Below are 19,803 nucleotides of genomic sequence, written 5' to 3'. Positions count from 1 at the left end.
AGAAACTTATAGAAAAATACCAATAAAGATGGCAAAGCAAGTTAACTGCACATATTTAACAGGGGTATTATGTTTAAATTACACTGTCACTTCGGTTTATTTCTGTTTGCAGAGCAGAACTACTTGTTGTGTAAATTATCAATGAGCGACCTTCTCGGAGGACCAATCATCGTCTGCGCTGAGAAGGTGCTGACCAATCGGCATCCAGTGTCACGTTTCATACTTTTGCGCGCCTTGAATCTCATCGACCGTGAAGACAGAGGGATAAATTACAATAAGCCTCTCAAGAAAGAAACAAATCGATCGGTTATTATAATATATCAGGTTGTACAATTATGTAAATGCTTTGCTGATGATGATTATCGGGTAATTGTTGCTGTAGTAGATAACTGGCTACTATTTTTAAGCTAGCATTTGTTAATGTCTGTCAGTTAGCGTTAGCAGTTCAAGATCATAAACAGACATTTCTTCTATTAATGTTAGCTAGCAAATATTTCTTCCGCTTTGTTTAATAAGACGTGTGTTGGTCGAAGAATGGAATCAAAGACGTTACATTATTTAGAATTCCCGTTACAAGTCCTTTAATGGACACCTGGGAGGCTACGCAAGTAGCTAGTTATTTAGCTAGCTAATGCTAATGGTTTCGTCTAATATGCTAACTAACTTAATTTGGTCTTGTGGCTGATTGTGTCTCGTCTCTCACACAGTTGAGTCTTACAACTGAAAAGGTGTGGACAAAGACCGACTAACCTGCTGACCAAAACCACTTTATGGTCCTGATCCTCCAGTGAAAATGTCAAGCGGAGACTCCCTATTGGACAGGTAAAGGTTGACAATTAATAAGTTTAAATCAACAGAACAGAAACAAGGATTAAAGATTTGTCAAAGATAACACAATGTTCCATTTCTCAAACTCAAGTATATGTATCCATGTATTTTGGTCTAAATTAAAGAAAACAAACTATTAAACCTAAATAGCTTGTTGATGTTCTTGGGCATCTGTAAAAGCTAAAACCAGCTGATAAGGTGTGCTGAAACAACATCTAATAAACCGTCAAAACTGTAGGAAAAGATAGTTGAAGGGACAAGGACAGATGGAATATATACAATATTGATAATACTTTGAATAATATTGGGACCAAACAGGATATTGTATGATTCATGTGAATGTTTGTATCATGATACCTGCCTGGCTCTGTAGTCATGTTAGCCTTACCAAAAAATATTTGTTCATGCTGTGATTTGTCTTAATTCAATTTTTGTTTACTTTTCTGTTAGTGTTGATGAGCTGGATGACTTCTCAGATTCTGGCAGTGACTTTGAAGCCACGCTGAAAGCCACGAAGCGGAGAAAACTGTCAGTAACCAGACCTGGGGTAAATTATCTTATTCTTTTTCAAGATGCTTTACTCATTTAGATATTTTTCATTTGGATTATTCACAATGGAGTAGATCAGGATGATGATATTGTCCAAGTTTGGTATTTTTTTATGGTATGGAATCCAGTAGCTTTATTGTCCTTAATCTCTTATTCATATACACCTCATATTTAAATACACTTTGCCACTTTCTTAATACTTGTCACTTTCTTATAATCACTTCATTCCGTGCACTTTATTTTAATTTAATTTTAACTTTACTTTTTTTATATTACATAGTTCTAATTGTAAATACTCAGTAAACCCAATTGTAAATATTCATGCTCCCTTTTCATTGCACTGTGTTTTATGTTTATCGTTAAATGTCATGCACCTTCCACCAGGACAGATTCCAAGTACTTGGCAATAAATGGTTTTCTTATTCTGATTAGTCTTTGTAAAAGTTTTTTTTTTAAAAAAGGCTTAATCGGAGCATAATAACTGCAACACTGTGGTAAGCCTCCACCTTGTCTTGCCATGGCTACCACTAATTCCATTGACCACATCAATTCCCTTTCTCCACTGCTGAGCTTCCCTCCCATCTCTTTCATCTCAAGCCACCCAAGAGACCTAGGTATAAAGCTGCATTGAGGGTGTCCAACTCCAGTAACAGCCTCAACCCCAGTTCCCCAGACACCTCCCCGCAGCAGCCCTCCTCCAGACAGACCTCACCGAGACCTGTGACAAGGGTGAACCAGGGTAACCGGAGCATCAGTGCAGGGAATATCTATGATGCTGTCTGCTCTGGAAAGAGTGCCATGGTGGTGAGCAAACCGTCAGCTGAAGAGAGGGAAGGGGGTAGGGGATGTAGAGATAAACACATGAAGGGAGGGAGGTGCTGGAGGAGGCATGTGTAATGAGAAGAGAAACAAGGCTCTATGACCAACAATGAGAGAGCTTATCCTCTGCTGTCAGTGGCTGACTGATTTGACCCGACAGAATTGGCTTTGATACGCGAATAGGAAGAAGTGTTTTCACTAGGTTGTGTAGTCAATGATTGACAGCATGTGACCATACAAACCTTTGTGGGACTGTACCCAGTCTCTTCTTGTTAAAGACTACAAAAAAGCATCACAGAACAATAGAAAGACAAAAAAGGTCTGGTGAGGAGTAATAAAAAGCCTGCCACTGTAGTGAAGAGCAGCAGCATAATGCAGATGGTGATTCTGGGTGAAGGTTTACTTTTATACAGCACATTTAGCAAAAGTGCAATTAGCTACTATTTTTCCAGTTAGGCAAAGGTTTCTCACATAGTTCTCCTCTATATTTTCCTATATACTCAATGTGCGCTGCACTATGGTTATTACACAACAGATGTTCTAAAGTAGGGTCCATTTTTGTTCAATAGTGCCATGGTTGCCAAAAAGGATTATGCAAAGGCTTTGTGAGGCTTGGTGAATAATACTGGAATTTAAAATTAGCAGAAATGTATAAGGTTGGGAGATCATTGGCGCATACAGACCCACATAGGTTTCTGAGAGAAAAGTTAAAGGTCAGTGGTAGGAAGAAAGGTGAAAGCTGAAATCCTTAATGTTATTTAAATAAATGTATCGATTTTATATCCATTCTCCCTTTTGATCTGAGCACAGCATTTTCATTGGCTGCTATCTCCCTGTCAATTTTAAGACGGTGGTGGACGAGTGGCTGGACAGCTACAAGTCAAGCCGAGAGGCGGGGCTGCTGGTGCTCATCAACTTCATTGTTCAGTCCTGTGGATGCAAAGGTCAGAGGTCAAGAGGGAGCCCAAGAGATTGGTGCTGGGAGTCAAAGTTCAAAAGATTTTCCTTCCAATTTCAGTTCAGGCAATAATCAGCAGTCAACTATTGATCTCCCAGTATGGTAACGATGCAATGTGTAGGAGCTGTGTTAATCCTCTGTCTATTGACGACACAGTACATCAATATCTTCTGAGTCTGGATTGAGAAGAAGAAAAAAAAATCTTCATGATGCCATTTTTGGGGGACGAGGGGGGGGTTCAAATACTAGAACAATAATTAATGTATATCATACTATGTTCAGGTGTTTATTTAACTTTGATTTCTGATGTGGGACACTGCTTTATTTCTTTTGTCCAGGTGTAGTTAGCAGAGAGATGTTGGACAGCATGCAGAATGCTGAGATCATTGGCACACTAACCAAAGAGTTCAATGAGGTGAGACATTTAGATTTGTTTCAATAAATCCTAAAATAGGTATGGTTCATAGTGTTTGTCATTCTTTCTTACTTCTAATAATCCTTCTGGAATTTGCTGAGACCCTCCATTTCCAAGCAGATGATTATCTGAAGGATGGAGGACAGTATGATGGGACAGACTAATTAGAATCATGCTGATAAATGGATCTGGATTAATGAGTTAATTACTCTGGTTGACCACTGATGTAATTGGCATTAGAACAGCAACCACTTCTGCCTCAAACAACTATACAAAGCACCGTGTGTTATATCTTTCCTCCATTTCTTTTGTTTTTTGTCATCTTCCAGGATTCAGTGACTTACCCGTTGTGCACTCCAGGCCCCGCGCTGAAGCATTTTAAAGCCGGCCTGTGCGAGTTTGTTCGCGTTCTCGTGAGATCGTGTCGGAATAGCCTCATTTATGATGAGTACCTCTTCTCTTCTCTGCTGGCTTTGCTCACCGGCCTCTCTGACTCCCAGGTCAGAGCCTTCCGACACACCAGTACCCTGATTGGTAAGTACATCGGCACAACACTGGTGCATAAAATACTTTTTGATTGGCGGTAATCATTTCTGTATGCTAGTCATGTAAGTCACTTGCTTTGGTTTTTAAGGGGCTTAGAAACCGGCCCTCCATGCCTTAATGGCAGATGTTTTTCTCCCACATCTGAGTGCCAAATATAACTGCTTCATCCTTCTGACATCTGTTTTAGTTGCTGGAGAAGTTCTTTTGTTTTCCAGATTATATTCCTTCTGTATGGCTGGCTTTTATTGTTTCTCATTGTTTTCTTTTTGCCCACTAAAAGACATTTAACAGATAAACTATTATATGATTTGGTTGTTAAGTATTGTAAATTATTGTTTTACTTTTTATACTGTAGGTAATTAAAAGGGACACGTTTTGTTATTCATCAAACTATTTGACCCATGTTGACTGACTGTACCTGATGTGGTGCTGCCTTTTTTCCCATTAAAATTGTACTTCAGCCATGAAGTTGATGACTGAGATGGTGGAAGTGGCTGTGCTGGTGTCTGTTCAGCTGAAGACCACCCAACGGCAATACGACATGGAGAATGGCAAAGAGGCGCATGACCAAGCCCCCGGCAGACTGGAGGAGCTGCAGGCCACCATCAGTCAGGTGACACGTACACAAACACTGGCATAAGTGCAAACACTGACCACTTTCACTAAACAGGCATGTTGGGACATTAAAGCAGTCACTCTATCATTCATGAATTATTTTACTGTATGTAATCAGAACAGTTAAATCAAACAGTTAATTTGTCTTTACCAAAGTCTCAGTCTTGTGTATCAATATTTTCTTACAACCCTTTGTTTTATATGTATGTGTTACAGCTGCAGGAGAACAGAGAGGAGTTATCCTCCATGATGAACGTCACGTTCCGCGGTGTGTTTGTGCACCGTTTTCGTGACCGCCTGCCTGAGATTCGGGCTATATGTATTGAGGAGTTGGGCATGTGGCTGAAAACAAACCCTGCAGATTTCCTAAATGATGGATGTCTTAAGTACCTGGGGTGGACCCTGCATGACAAGGTAATCACACATACACAGGACTGGACAATACATGACAGAGTAACGTGTTATTAGGATCACCCCAGAGGCAGCCGCTTTCTGTCTGCAGCCCTCCGCAGGCCAGTGGAGGAGATAGACATGACCGCAGTTTATTGGAAAATTGGGCAGCATTTTATTTTATATGAATTCTTCTTCGACAGCCTCTTACACCAGGTGTTTTTGTAGTGTATCTGCACACAGACACAAGAAAGATCACATACACACACTTCCACAAGTGAGAAATGTCCACTAGGAACAGGCTTTGGTGTATCAGTCTGTACGTAGGTTATATAGAGTATGTGATACTGTACACTCTTCTTTCTTTCAGCAAAGTCCAGTGCGTCTGCAGTGTGTGCGTGCCCTGCAGGGTCTGTACCAGGAGAAGGAATTCATTGGCCGCCTGGAGTTGTTCACCAGCAGATTTAAAGTGAGGCATCCCTCTGGATTGGCAACCTCATTTAATTCCTCTTTTCTCCTCCCTTACTGTCTGTCTACACAGCGTCTCTGTTTAATCTATTGTTTCAGCTTATTGTGTTTCCATTTTGTTGCCTGTCTATGTCTCTCTTCACAGTATTTGTGGCCCCTCCTAGTTTTTCTTTGCCTTTCAAAAACATTTTTCACCATTCCTGTTCGTTGTGATGTTCTCATCCTTTGTCTGGTTGTGTGTCTGGCTGCGTTAATTGCTGCCAATTATTGATGGTTAATAAGCTTTTCTCAAACACATAAAAAACCTCCTAAGCCACATGTGCTGAGGCAGATAAATGGTTTCATGGCATGGCTTAGTGCCTAATCAGTGTGTTTGTGTGCATGCATGCATATCTGTGGGTGTGGGTAAATTTATGTGTGTCATAATTATGCATTGAAGTCTGCTGGCATGATTTTTCTCATTTTTTCTCTGTGTGTTTGCCACTGCATATCTAAATGTGTGTGTGTGTGTGTGTGTGTGTGTGTGTGTGTGTGTGTGTGTGTGTGTGTGTGTGTGTGTGTGTGTGTGTGTGTGTGTGTGTGTGTGTGTGTGTTTTAGGAGAGGATGCTTAACATGGTGCTGGACAAGGACTCAGGGGTGGCAGTGGAAGTGGTCAATCTTTTGCTGCTGATCCAACAGTGAGGGGTTTCTCAGTCTGATGGTTTCTTTGTGCCGCTATCTGCAACATGCAGGACAGGAATCTCATTACAGGAGATCAAAAATCACAATTATTGTACATTTTATACAATTTTAATTTGCGTTTTCTTTGTTTTGTATCGATAGTTTTGAGCTTTATTTACGGAAAGATTGTATTAAAATGCAGTTAAGAGCATTAATAATAGTTCAATATCAAATTGTGTCTGAAATATGAGGGGAAAATATCTAAATACTGCAAATATATTCTGATAGTCCTCAAATCCAGGTTCTCGACAATAGAAGTGTAATTAATGGTTACTCATAACTGTTCTAACACGCTTGAATCACAGCGTGATTAACAGGCATCTCGCACCGCTGACTCAAGTTACTTGTGAATTAGATGTTTTTAGGATTAGTTAACAAAATAGATGAACATGTTGTGATTCAATTAAAAAAATCCAACTGATTAAACCATCAAAGCTCCCATTGATTATAGATCAAAAGAAATATACTATTTAAAAATTATACACAAAAAGCTGCAACTTGTGTCAGTTATCAAAACAAATCACTTGAAGAGTATTATAATGCTCGATGACAAATGTTTTTTTTGTGTTAATGTCACTTAGTGTATTGTCTTTAACTGATTGTGTCTGTGCTCATGCAGGGGCACAGAGGAAGGTCTGGGAGAGGGCGAGTGCAGTCACATCTATCCCCTGGTTTACGCTTCAAACAGAGCGCTGGCTTCTGTAGCCGGCGTCTTCCTCTTTGAGAAGTACATTTTTATCCTTCTGGACACAAATCTGATTTTCCTGCTGTCTGAATGTTGTAGAGTCGTTGAGGTGCACCCCGTACCTGTGGATCAGTCCATATTCGAAAAAATCTGTTTTAATTTCAGTAGGATTGATTTCCTTATCAAAGACATTTCAACAAAAAAAACATCAAAACATTTTTTCACACTAACGCTCAGAAACACACTGAATAAATCATTTAATACAAACCTGCAGAGTAGATAAAAAAAACCTTCCTGGAGAATGAAGCATTTTATTGTTCCACTAATGTAACTTCAGCATTCAATCAGTGAGCACATTTTCAATGTATTTTCTTAATTTGGTTAAATCCTGAATGAGTAGGATTTGTTCGACGCGGTTTGTAAAAACCACCCAGGCTTCTTGGTCAATGACACTAGCCAGCGAGTTTAGTGATCTTCTGTCTAGCTAGCTAATGGGCATAGCATTTTTTCACAGACAGGAGAACTTAGTGGAGTTGCCCAAGCGTCTGACTCAGATGACAACAATTACAGTGTCACCCAGGGCTGAAGAGAAGAGGCTGAGGAGTGACAGCTGGAGGCAGAGCGAGGGCCGCAGAAACGTCCTCAGCCCAACAAAATTATAGAAAAGAGAGAGTGCAGGGTTTCTAGTGGGTCATAAGTCATTATTATAAGGAATTATTGTAGTATCAGTCCAAACATTGTTTTGAAAATTATATATATATATATATATATATATATATATATATATATATATATATATATATATATATATATACACATATATATACACATATATATATATACACATATATATATATATATATATATATACACATATATATATATATATATATATATATATATATATATATATATACACATATATATACATATATATATATATATATATATATATACACATATATATATATATACACATATATATATACTCATTGTGCCTTTTTTAATGTCATGTGAAATATTTTTTTTCTGTATGTCAGGTTGAAAAGTGTGATTGCCAGTGAAAACCAGGAGAATGATAGAAGTGAAAATGCAGCCTTCATTCAAATCCTCATCAACTTCTTCATCCAGAGTGAGGTAGCGTCTCTTTCAGTCCCCGTCACTCCACTATTCCAATTATTGCCATTATGTTTTCTTGAATTAAGGTAGCATTACCACGACAAAGTGTATATTGTTTAAATCATTTCTTTATTTCGAGTTCCCTGTAAAATAATACATCCACAACGCCTGTCGGAAAATATAATTCCCACAACGGAAACGAAAAAATTACATCCACCCAAAAGTCACGTTGCATATCACATCTTAAGTTATACTGTAACTCTGAACGACGGAGAATGTGATATAGATCACATTTCATCTTCCCTTTCACAATTTCCCTTGTGTCGTGGGTCAAATGAATTAGGGCCATTGTAGTTCAGAAATGCATTGAAGCTGATCCAACTCAATGAAGTCCCTCTTGACAGTTCCATGAGCACGGGGCGTACCTGGTGGACAGTCTGTGGGGCGTGGCAAGATCTGAGCTAAGAGACTGGGAGACTATGACGACGATGCTGCTACAAGAGTCTGGTGAGGAACAAGATACAACTTGTATCTTAGCGGCACCAGTGCACTGAGCTCAGCTTAACGCCAATACACCATAATTATTTATGCAAGTCATGTTTATCACAGTTATTTCTTTCTGCGTGTGCTGCTCCCTCGCTCTTCCGGCATCGTGTCATCTCAACCATCACCCACTCAGTTCTGCAGCTGTCTGTGTTGTCAGGTCTGATGTATGAAGAGGAGGGGGTTCTCATTGAGCTGATGATGTGTGCCATCAGACAGGCAGCACAGGCAACCCCACCTGTTGGGAGAACTCAGGGCAAGAAGGTGGAGGCACACAGACAAAATGCATGATCATTTACTTTAGTAGTTTATGGAACAGAAGAGCTCAGGGGCGAGAGAAGTGTCACTCTTTTTCTTTTTTTTCCACTTCAAATGTATCCATCATACAAAAAGTCATAGTTTTTAAAACTACAATATGCAACTTTGTCACACTAAACTGGAATAAATTAGATATCCCACAGTATCCTGAATCACGAGTACAAATGTTTGCTTTCGTTCTCTGACATTGGTTTTTGGTTAGTTCAGTTTCAAGTTTCTGGCCACATTCAAGACACAAAGTTTAATATGTTATATTCGCAAAGCATTGTGAAATATTCACAATGCTCACATGTCTTCACATGGTTGAACTGCTGCACGTGGGATTAGATCCTTGGAATGAAGGATAAGAAGGTCCAGGAACAAGACAGGAGACGTATCACCGCACACTTCATCCCATTATTGCCACAGCTGCTGGCCAAGGTACACAACCAAGATGCACTTAATATACTTAATATAACATTGGTATTATGTTGTACACGGAGGATTTAATTATCTGAAGTGATGGCAAAGCATCATACTTACTTTTAATATGTGTACATACTGCTGCCTCAGACTACATTTTAGACTAAAGGCCAAATTTCTATGCCAAATATACATATGCTGTATTTTTAAAATTATTTTTGTCTCATGTTTTTTAATGCTGAGCCCTTATTGTTCCCTCTCCTCTCAGTACTCTGCAGATGCAGTGAAGGTGACCCTCCTTCTCAAAGCTCCCCAGTACTTTTTTCTGGAGATGTACAGCAGCAGTCCACGGCTGGACAAGGTAGGAGCGGAGGAAATGTGGGGCAACATCAATCACCTTGAACAGATTGTTAAAATCTCTTTAGGAAATTACATCATGTTAATCATTTTCCCCTCTCCCATATTTTCATTCTCCTTAACCTGTTCTGCCGTGATCTGGCCCTCATCACACTCCCCTCTCTCTGTCAGCATCTGGACCTACTGCTGTCTCAGGTATGTTGTATTATGGAGAAGCACACGGAGGTCACCGTGCTCGAGGCTTGCAGCAATCTGGTCAGCAGCCTTTGCGTCGACTGCTACACCTTCTCCTCCCGCACGCACCTGGCATTCAGCCAGCTGATGGACGGCCTGACCGAGTGCCTCAACGCCTACTTAAGTGACCTGCTGCAGGTGGGAGAGCGCGTCAGTGGAGCGTGAACACAGCCAACTGTTGCTTATCATAAAACACCATTTTAGACACCCCCGATTTTATATCGGGGAGAGCAGGCGTAGCAAAGGAACCACATCTCGGTATAATGCAACACAAGTCAACAGCGCCACAAACTGCAGCCCCCATAAGCCTCATTAGGTTTATTCATCGCAATCAGTTATAACAACAATCTTCATGAATTATTATTTATTTCTGGACTGCTGTATTTGGCAGCATTAGTTTTAGCTATGTGAACCTAATAAACTGTCTCTTACAGTGTCTGCAATTAATGTATCTGTATTACATGGACAATATAAACTTCTCATTCTGGAACGATATTCTCTAAAAATAGTATGTTTTATTTAAGTAGTCCTCGAAGCATAACCTAATCAGTTAAGCTTTGTGGTATATAAATACATCCGTATCAACTGTAGAGAACTAAACCATGAACACACAGAATTGTTGAGGCAAAAAAGTAAACAACTGACAGGGTGTTAAGCAAGTTGTTCTAATTAATTAGTTTTTTAGGCTCAAGGTCAATTTTGTAGTATAAAAAAAAGCAGATTGGTGAGCATCTTTTCTCTCATGTGTGTCTTTGTGTTTTGTGTACTTAGGGTACTGCAGATGACGATGATGTATACAGTGCAGCCTGTGCTTTGAAAAAGATTGCAGCCCTGAGCAGGTATGTGTGTTCATATGATACTTTTACAGTCGTACTACAAACTATTTGTTACACGCAAGTGTGTGTCTGTGTTGTTGCTTGTGTTTGTTCAGTGCCATGGACCCGACAGGCTGGAAGCTGTTCGACTGCTGTCTGGAGCTTCTGAAGAGCAAGATGGAGTCCAGAGAGTTCGACAAGGAGGTCTGTGATTGTCACACATTTATGTATTTGTGTAGGAGTGTGGTGTTGTTATAATAAAGGCCACAACTTAAGATGGTTAAAACTCCTAGAAGATCTGAGTAGATTCATTTTTGCAGTTAGCCACCTCTGAATTTGCTCCACATTGTACAACTAAAATACAGAACATTTTATTTTAATTTTGGCTAAATTTAGTGTGACGTGATTTTTTGACTAGGTTTGAACATTTAAACCCTTTTTTACTTTCACACTTAACTGTTGTATTTTGTTGAAAGTAATGTATACATGGGTGTGCTTCTTAGAGTTCAGTGGAAATGGTTTTAATTTTCCTTTTGTGTAATTTCAGCTCATGGTGTCAGCTCTGAAATGCGCTGCCTTTAACCTGATGTGGGCTAAAGTGAATGCAGTTAACTCCACACCAGCTGAGGTGCTCCTCTGACTGATTATCCAACAGCTACAACACTGCATTCATCTTTCTTTGGATGTTTAGAAATAGTTTGACCTTCTCTCAGTCTTTCACAACTTGGCTCCTGGAAGTGCCAGCCTACCTGCTCACAATAATGCGATCACAGCCAACCCACGGAGGCCATGTTGGTGGCCTTCCTGTGTATTTGTGGAGCTCTTCTGTGTCTGTGTTGTTCACCAGTTCACCAGCTGCGCAGACAGCAGGCAATTAACACAACAATCTGTTAGTGCGCATCCAAGCCCGCAGTGACTCTCAGACATTTATTTGCCACTAGTTCACACTTTTTTTTACCGTTTCTCTTTACATAATAGATTGTCTTGTCTAAACTTCACTAATTTTTATTTCACCTTCTCTGCAGTTATTCCCTCTCTGATTCACACTGAGCACATCATTATTACAAATGTATCCATTTGTGTATTTATTTACAACACAGTTCCAAAGAAATCTCATGCAAATTACGTTTTTGCCAGGATTTTCCCCTAAATCCTGCACACTAGTCCTTTTAACAGGAAGAGGGCACTTTAATATGAATAATTCCTACTCTGAACCGATGTGGCATTACATAGATACATAGATTACAGGTTACATAGATAGTAGTAGTAACTTATAGTTGGTCCTGTCATGTCTTAAATCCCTATTGAATGATAAACAACTTAAATATAGAGGCTAGATTTTGGTTATAATGTCCAGATGATGAAAATGTCCTACCTTGCTTCTCGTTCCTGGACTACAAATAAGAAATATAAAACTAGTGATTATGTCTAAGATCTGTTTCCCTCTGCCCTTTTGTCCCTTCACCATCTGGTTCAGGGGGAATTGAAGCGTCTGAAGAAGGAAATGCGTTCGTTCTGCAAAGTTTGTGAAACGTGTCTGTCTCTGGACCAGACTGAGATCAGAGATCAGGTAAGTCCTGTCGTACCGTGTCTGAAGTAACTGTGTTCTCATATCATTTTGAACACTAAGACTACAAGTTAATGTTTTACGGTTGTCCGTCTGTCCCTCTGATTCTTGGTCAAAGGTCACTGACCTCACAAAACACGTTTTTGGGCCATAACACAATTTTTAAGAGGATAAAACGATTGTCATGAAGGGGTAGCAGGTAGACGTTATTGTCTTTGAACTAGTTGCTCCTCTTTTTCCCATTGACACTAAAGACTCAGACAGGCTGAGCTGCAGTGATGAAGCTGGTTTCTTTCCATCCACAGGCATTTGAGCTGCTGTGTGACTTGCTGCTCTTGTACAGTACGAGTTCAGCCCGCATGGAACCCGCCGCCCTCCAACCGCTGGTCCACCTGCCGTCTGACTCCCTGCGCTCTGAGATGGCTGCTTTCCTCCTGGACTACGTCTTCTCAGACACTGAAGATGCTGAGCTCAACGGTATTTTTTTCACTTCAGAACAAAACATTGTAGGGCTACATTTACACTGGCAGATGAGTGTTACTGGTTACATTGCAGATTTAATTTTGACTCCTGATTTACTATGAGCCAAATACTATTTTTTGTCTTCACGCATTCTGATTTGCTTTTGTCTTATCAAGACCTCAAAGTTCTCCCTGCCTCTCCCGTCTGCATCTTTTAAGTTAATTATGTGTTTGTTATTCCTTTCCCTTTCCACCACTCTGGCTTTTTTTTCTAGATGAGGATGAGGAGGCGATGAAGATAACTATTCTCCAGAGGAAGCGCAACCAGCTGGCTGGCTACTGTAAGCTGGTCATCTACGGGGTGCTGGACCTCACTGCTGCCACCAACATCTTCAAGCACTACAGCAAGGTGGAGATCTAAAGGATAGTCAAGTTTTATTAGCCAGAGAGATATTTCCATTATAAGCACTATTCATATTCAACAACGGGTTGAATATGAATAGTATTTACATGTTGAATATGTAAGCAAAATGTGTTAATAGTTTAATTCATGAGTTTAGAATTTGTTGAAATAAAAGTGAATCAATTGGATTAAGAATACAGGAAGTGAGTTAGTACAACATTAATAATGGAGAGGATGTTTAAGAGAGAGGAGGATGGTGAGAAAACCTCAGTGCTGAGGATGTGCTGAGAATGAGTCAGAGGTGGCTAAAAGAAGCACAGATGACTAGAAGGCAGTGGATTATTCCAACATTTTAAGACATTTACACAATGCTGTTAATGGAATATACTATTGTTGAAGATATTTTTTTTCCTTTACTGATTTTCTCCAGTACTTCAAAGACTTTGGCGACATCATTAAAGAGACTGTGAGCAAGAGCAAGGTCATCAATCCCATACTGAGCGCCAAGACCGTCTGTCTGTGTCTGCAGCAGGTGTGCACCTACAGGAAAATAACCAGGCTTTATGGATTTATCTCAGAGAATGGACTTTGTAGTGTGAATGTTTAATGAGGGCAGGGCCAGATGTTGTAATTAATATCTATTAACTCTATGACTAACATTTGGGTTATGCATAACCGGGCCAATCACAGAAAAATCTCGAAAAAAAAATCACAAAACAGTATTGTGATTTATGATATTGTGTTTCATCTGGTGAACTTCTCTTCAAGTCAAATTAAACCAGCAGTCCAAAGTATTTTTTCACTAACGATCAAGTGGAACAGTCCGTCCACATCTATGCAACCGGTTGTATAGTGTGCCTTTTGTGTAGCGCGTCTAGTCTAAGTCATGTTTGTGTATGTTCAGCTGTTCTCAGAGATGCTTACGGAGGACCACAGCAGGCAGGATCTCATTGAGATCAGAGACTTGGCCAAGAGGCTTGCCATGAGCTTTGGCATCAATCTTAATCGTGTCCGCAAACCACTGGTGGCCCTGCACACGTAAGTAACTAACGGGTCCTTGCCAAACACATACAGACCTGAGGTCTCAATCATAACTGTTATATACGGAGAAAACAAGGCCTCGAAGAGACGTACACCACTTCCTTATACTTATACTTTCCCAGAGTGTTAGCGTGAAAAATGATTGAAAGCCTGGTGTAGCCTCCAGAAGAATTCAGTTCAACAACTTCTCTTTTTCTCGTAATTTATTTCCTCGATCACAGGTAAAGTACCAAGCTCTGCAGTTGCAAAAGCAGGGAGTTGTCCAGTCAACGCAGGTTGACCGTCTAAAACAACACCCCGAACAGCCGGAAGTTCGGCTCTTTAATACACGGTTTTCCGTCATCAACATATCTTAAGCAAAGTAACATTTGATTGGCTCTAAACTGTCAAGAGGAGGAGAATCCTGTGTTCTCATCTCTTCTCACAGAAAGAGACGTGCAACGTCCCGTCTGCCTCTCTCTAATGTCAATATACTAATAAACTGTGTGCGCACGTATATGGACATTCCATGCGCACAAACATTTTGGAGACATGGAGATATCGGCAACGCAGATGGTGAGGTGGTGAATGGAAGCCAGACTGTACAACATCTTTATACATGTAATGATGCCTTCCCACATTCAATTTTACTTCTTAACTTGTGTTATTTTGCACTTGTACATTCTCTTTATCATTACCAGTGAAACCAGCAGTGTTATTTGTGAGCGCACTAGTAAGCCATAATTATAAGTACTGTTAAATTATAACGGATGTAAACCAACTCAAACCTCAAATTGAATTTTGCTTAATATTTCATCAGCGCTGTCTGCCCAGCTCAGCGCAGAAAAGATGGCCGAACGACCGGCACTCGTGGTCGGCTGTGGAGCAGCTGATGGATACAATAAAAAACGTGAAAAAACTGCAAAACAGAGCAATAATCTTTGAGTACTGTACAAATATCTCCAATTCCGATATGAGTTTTCATTAAGTGTTTGAGTGCCATCGCTGCAGTGAACACTACTTTATTGATTAATTAATGGTTTATTCTACAGTGACGCTTACGGTACACAGACAAACTGTAAACGTCTTTCCGATACGAGGATAGGAGCTCAGCGAGCAGAGGAGTAACCATGGCGATTGTCACACACCTTCTTCGGTCACCTTACCTGCAAATCTTCATCACCTGCACTGTGAATTAGCAGCGTGTGTAAATATAGCCAGCGGCAGCTCTCGTATGATGACTCATTATGTCAATTTTTAGTCAGAATTGTAAAAAAAAATGTATTCACCTATTAAACGTTAATTTAAAAAAATATATATATAAACTCAGATTGTCGTGATAATTTTGGAAGCGACCTGTCTGACGGCTGTAAACAGAAATACATGTTCTTCCTCTCGGTCGTCACTGATCAGCAGCTCCTTTCCGTGCATCAACATTCATGAGATGCTTTGCATTGATCGTTTGTGGTGGGCGTGTAGCGAGCCAGCTGCTCTCATTTACAGGTTGATTTGGGATTTTATCAAAGTAAATTGCGCGCTGGCAGGCGTTCCCAAGGTGTTATAAACCTGAGTATGTTTTTGGCGTATATACATTTCCTCCTCTGAACGAATACAAACATTTCATTGGGATCCTACAAGCAGTTTTGTGAATGAGACCCCCGGCCTGTCAGTCCTTTTTATTTTACTAATTGACGTTCTTCCAGCCGTGATGGCGGCTCTGAGAGGCAGATGCAGCTCAGTGAATGTAAAAGAAAGAAGTTTTTCCTCTTACATGATTATGCAATTTGTGATGAATCATCACACTTGTAGGGTGTAAATTTAACAGTTAAGTGAGGTTACTATAGAAGTTCATTCTGCGTTATAAACTAGTTTTTTTTAAAAGTTTGAGCTCTTCTGCCCGTGTTGTGTCTCCTCTTAGGGACGGCGTACGTTTTGCGTTTCGGGCCCCACCAGAGGGAGAAGAGCCGCAATCGAACCTAGGCTTCTTGGAGATCCTTAGCGAGTTCAGTTTCAAGCTGCTGCCACAGGACCGCGCTGAGTTGTAAGAAACTCAGCTCACCCTTACAAACAGTAAAATATTACATTTCACTTTGAATTCACAGAAAGTTGAAACGTCTGAACAGCTAAATATTGACAAAGTTTTACCATCTTTGTCCTCATCTCTCTGCCACTGTCATCCCCTCTCAGGACAGCCTTTCTGAAGTCAGTGTGTCCCGCTGCCGCCCTCTCCTGGCCGTCAGTTAGACTGTATCAACGTTCCTTGGAGGGCCGCTCCTCTGCTAAACCCAGAGATCAGGGGGCGGAAGGCGATGCTGTCTTCTCTCATAATGCCCCTGTAGCTAAACGCAAGAAGACAAGTCCTCAGCGTGAGATGGACACGCATGCTATACACAGACAAACAAAAAACTGTGTATATAGATTCACAGCTCTTCATGTTGACCGTAAAAACTTAAAAGATATGTTCTATCTTCAACATTTGTTTCACTTCAGAGTCATTTGGTGAAAGGACGTTTTTTCCTGGCCTTCAAATGCAACTCCACTCAGCCTTGGCTCTGCAGCCAGAGAGTTATTTTTTTCCTTTTCATTGGGCATAAACCTGACGTTTACTTGCATTTTGTCAAAACAAACTGAACTCAAAGCCTAAATAAACGCATTAGGACGCGGTTACAACCACGAGACTGCGCTGAGACGCACTGCTGCACAGACACATAGTGAATCTGTTGTGGAAGAAGTCAGCGTGAAAAACATGTCTGTAAACCTGTGGTCTAAACAGGGGGCTTAGACAACTGTCTGTATTCATTCAATCAAACATTACAGCAGTGTTGCACATGTTACATTTTAAGAACTTTCTTCATAGTATACCTTTTAATTATTATATAATTGATTGAAATCATTGTCAGTTTTCTCTTTTGCTCTGTCGGAAAGTATCCCTCCCCTTGTCAGTGTTAATATCTTTGTGAATGCATATATACCTTCTCTGTAAAAAAAACACTTAAATTGAACAGTGTCACGGCAAATAATCTTCTCTGGTTGACTTCTGACTCGTCTCGCTTCAGTAGCCAGCAAAGTCGGAGGATCCTGGTCGGACAGCAGTATCCACAGCAGCCTTGCCACTCCAGCCTTCACCTCCACGGCCCAGAAACAGACAGCCAAGCAGCCGGCCTCCAGAGCCACAGAGTCTGACCCCGGCAGCGTCTTAACTGAGCCGGAGTCTGAGGACGAGTTCACCTTGGAGTATGTTTTACGTTATTAGGCATTATGCCAGACTGGTATTGTTTTTGTTATATATTTAGAGAAAGCTCTAGTTGTCAGATTTATTTCATAAGAGCTATAACCAAATCACACACCCTAATTTCAGTACAGATTGCCAGTGAGCTAGTATCACTGTCCAGAGACGGCATCAGCAGCTACCTTATGTACTCTATTCCTGACTGGATTGAACTCTCTCCAGCGGTCTGCCTGACAGGATAATAAATAAAAGCAAATCCTCACTCCTACATTAAATAATGGTGTTAAACACATTTAGTATGTCCGTCCCCTAGAATGTATTTGCTGCTGTTCACCAGGTCCAAAATACGAAAGGTGAAGCCCATCAACCGACGTCAGCTCTCCTCCAGCCAGACCGGTCGCTCTTTGGATCAGCAGGACCTTAACTCCCACCTCACCTTGTAAGACAGATTTGAAAGGAGAGCTCAAACTGTTCCACTACAGGATTGTTTTAAATTTTGAAAATGTAAAAATATGTCTCATCGGGTAAAAATAATGACATTCAAATAAACTGTGTTTGTGTTTTCTCTCCAGACTATCTCTGATTGAGGACGACGATGCAGAAAGAGAGGAGGAGCCTGAGATTGAGGATTACGAAAGTAACTCTGACCCTGAATCTACATATACGCTGGTAAAAAAACTACATTTAGAACATGTCTGTCATACCATTTTATAACAAATAACACACTCAATTACATCCGGTGTAAGTTCTACTGATTACCGAGTCGGATATAAATATTATATTTGTCTATGATATACAGATTTGATTAAAGCCTGTGTCATCAGTTTATGGAGCAACTTCTAATATACTGCGGTACCGCCATTGTGGACTAAATTAACTGAGCTACAATTGAATCAATGCCTGTGAGAGTGCATTATACTTGTGATTCATTCAGCCGACCAACAGACTCATCACTGATGCATTGTGGTGGCCGGGCTCGTATCACGAAAGTGTAGTGGAGTATAGATGCATTAATATTTCTGATGGGAGAGACGCGTGAAGTTGGGCCAGTGCCTCTAGTAGTACATGAATTCAGTTTTTATGGGTTTTCTGTTCTTCTGTTTTTACCAAAATATAAGTACTGAATTCTTGGCAAGCTCAAATTTTTCCCTCTCTTGTTTTTGCTCTGCAGCCTTCCACACGCCACACGTCCGCCAGTGTCCTCGATGAGCTCTTTGACTGAAGGCTCAGAGTTCTGGTCCGCCTGGAGAACTACAGTTCATTAAGACATCTCGTCAACACGTGTTTTCAGTGGTTTCCGGACATTTGAGTTGACTAAGTGTTCGGTCCATCTGTTCTTTTTTCATGACTCCTTACAGAGTTCCCCGATCAGATTTAATTCACTCTTCATTTGTTGGAGGAAAAGAGGCATAATTGATTATGAAGTTTGGGGAGAAAAGTTGTTGCCATCCACTATTATGCATAATAGTGGATGGCAACAACTTTTTGTTTATGTTGTGAACAACTTGTTCAAAAGAAATGTTGTGCTGAAGTTCAGTTAGATCCCTGTAGGCCGGCAGCAAGCTGAAAGTCTCTCCTGTTTTCCATGTTTGAATTTAGTCTCACTGTTGTTGACAACATCTATTTTTGTGAGACACTTGTTAATTTAATGTGAAATAAAATATAGTTTAATTTTGCAAAGTAACACTGAAATTATGTATAATCACAAGAAAAAGGTTTGCAAGTTGGGCATGACATGATACATTTCTAAATATAAATTAAATTTAGAAAACTTGCATGACGTAAGTTGGATATCATCAGTAAATGGACAAAAAACAAGTTACCATTACAGTTTAAGCCTCCAATTTGTGTTTTCATTAAATTAAATACTTAATAAAAAGTATTGTTTACATTAAGTAAATAATTGTATTAAAAACATTTTGTTCAGTTCAAGATCATTTTAAGATCGATAATAAATGCTTGTTTTTCTGTTGGAATCCATTAACCTGGAAAGGTTAAAGATTTAATTCATTGTCATTGTGCAACACAATGAGCAGTGAAATCCAGGTTGTGGATTTCCATAACTTCATATGCTAAAGCTAAGTCAGCCATTTCATTTTCAATAATTAACTTTAAAAAACTATTTTGCCTGAGATTCGAGGGAGTTTAATACCTCAGAGTTTGAATAGATTTATTTTGGCCTCATTGTTTCTATCACAGGAGCTACAGCAGTTGAGTTCACGTTGGGGTCACTGTTGCATGAAATCCAATCATCGTCTTTCGCGCCAATCCCAACTAACAGGGCGGAAGTTTGTCGCGTCACGTGACACACAATGGCCCACAACTTTCGCGCCACCACCAG

The 19,803-nt window shown here is 40.1% G+C and overlaps 1 protein-coding gene across 7 annotated transcripts; it reads left to right on the top strand.

Annotated features, from left to right (window-relative positions):
• The first annotated feature begins 204 nt into the window (after positions 1-204).
• Positions 205-19,142, top strand: LOC137795325 (cohesin subunit SA-1-like). 7 transcript variants are annotated; one of them, XM_068592742.1, is made up of 32 exons: positions 205-324; positions 708-822; positions 1,279-1,375; positions 1,975-2,181; positions 3,044-3,140; positions 3,493-3,569; positions 3,899-4,103; positions 4,577-4,728; positions 4,947-5,144; positions 5,491-5,589; positions 6,187-6,266; positions 6,929-7,036; positions 8,035-8,131; positions 8,518-8,620; positions 8,817-8,920; positions 9,302-9,394; positions 9,645-9,737; positions 9,905-10,105; positions 10,739-10,806; positions 10,899-10,986; positions 11,330-11,410; positions 12,260-12,352; positions 12,655-12,826; positions 13,086-13,219; positions 13,644-13,745; positions 14,118-14,251; positions 16,152-16,274; positions 16,421-16,599; positions 17,290-17,467; positions 17,800-17,901; positions 18,035-18,131; positions 18,634-19,142. In XM_068592742.1, exons 2-32 carry the CDS (start codon positions 794-796, stop codon positions 18,682-18,684), a joined length of 3,642 nt encoding a protein of 1,213 aa, XP_068448843.1. In that variant the 5' UTR covers positions 205-324; positions 708-793; the 3' UTR covers positions 18,685-19,142. The 7 variants fall into 7 exon arrangements, with proteins under 7 accessions (XP_068448843.1, XP_068448851.1, XP_068448835.1 ...); XM_068592750.1 differs by having other exon boundaries at positions 8,793-8,920; positions 9,905-9,928; XM_068592734.1 differs by having other exon boundaries at positions 8,793-8,920; positions 17,293-17,467.
• The last annotated feature ends 661 nt before the right edge of the window (positions 19,143-19,803 follow it).

Source organism: Clinocottus analis, unplaced genomic scaffold (genome assembly GCF_023055335.1).
Source record: "Clinocottus analis isolate CAN_PGR_092001 unplaced genomic scaffold, fCliAna1.0.p SCAF_10, whole genome shotgun sequence".
NCBI lineage: Eukaryota > Metazoa > Chordata > Actinopteri > Perciformes > Cottidae > Clinocottus > Clinocottus analis.
This window is presented reverse-complemented; position numbering and strand designations above follow the sequence as displayed.

Bases quoted from the DNA above. Each gene is read 5' to 3' on its own strand.
- LOC137795325 (XM_068592716.1), top strand. From the start codon at position 794: ATGTCAAGCGGAGACTCCCTATTGGACAG. The intron at 4,104-4,576 runs GTAAGTACATCG...ATTGTACTTCAG, and splicing joins ACACACCAGTACCCTGATTG to CCATGAAGTTGATGACTGAG. The intron at 14,252-16,151 runs GTAAGTAACTAA...GTCTCCTCTTAG, and splicing joins CCACTGGTGGCCCTGCACAC to GGACGGCGTACGTTTTGCGT.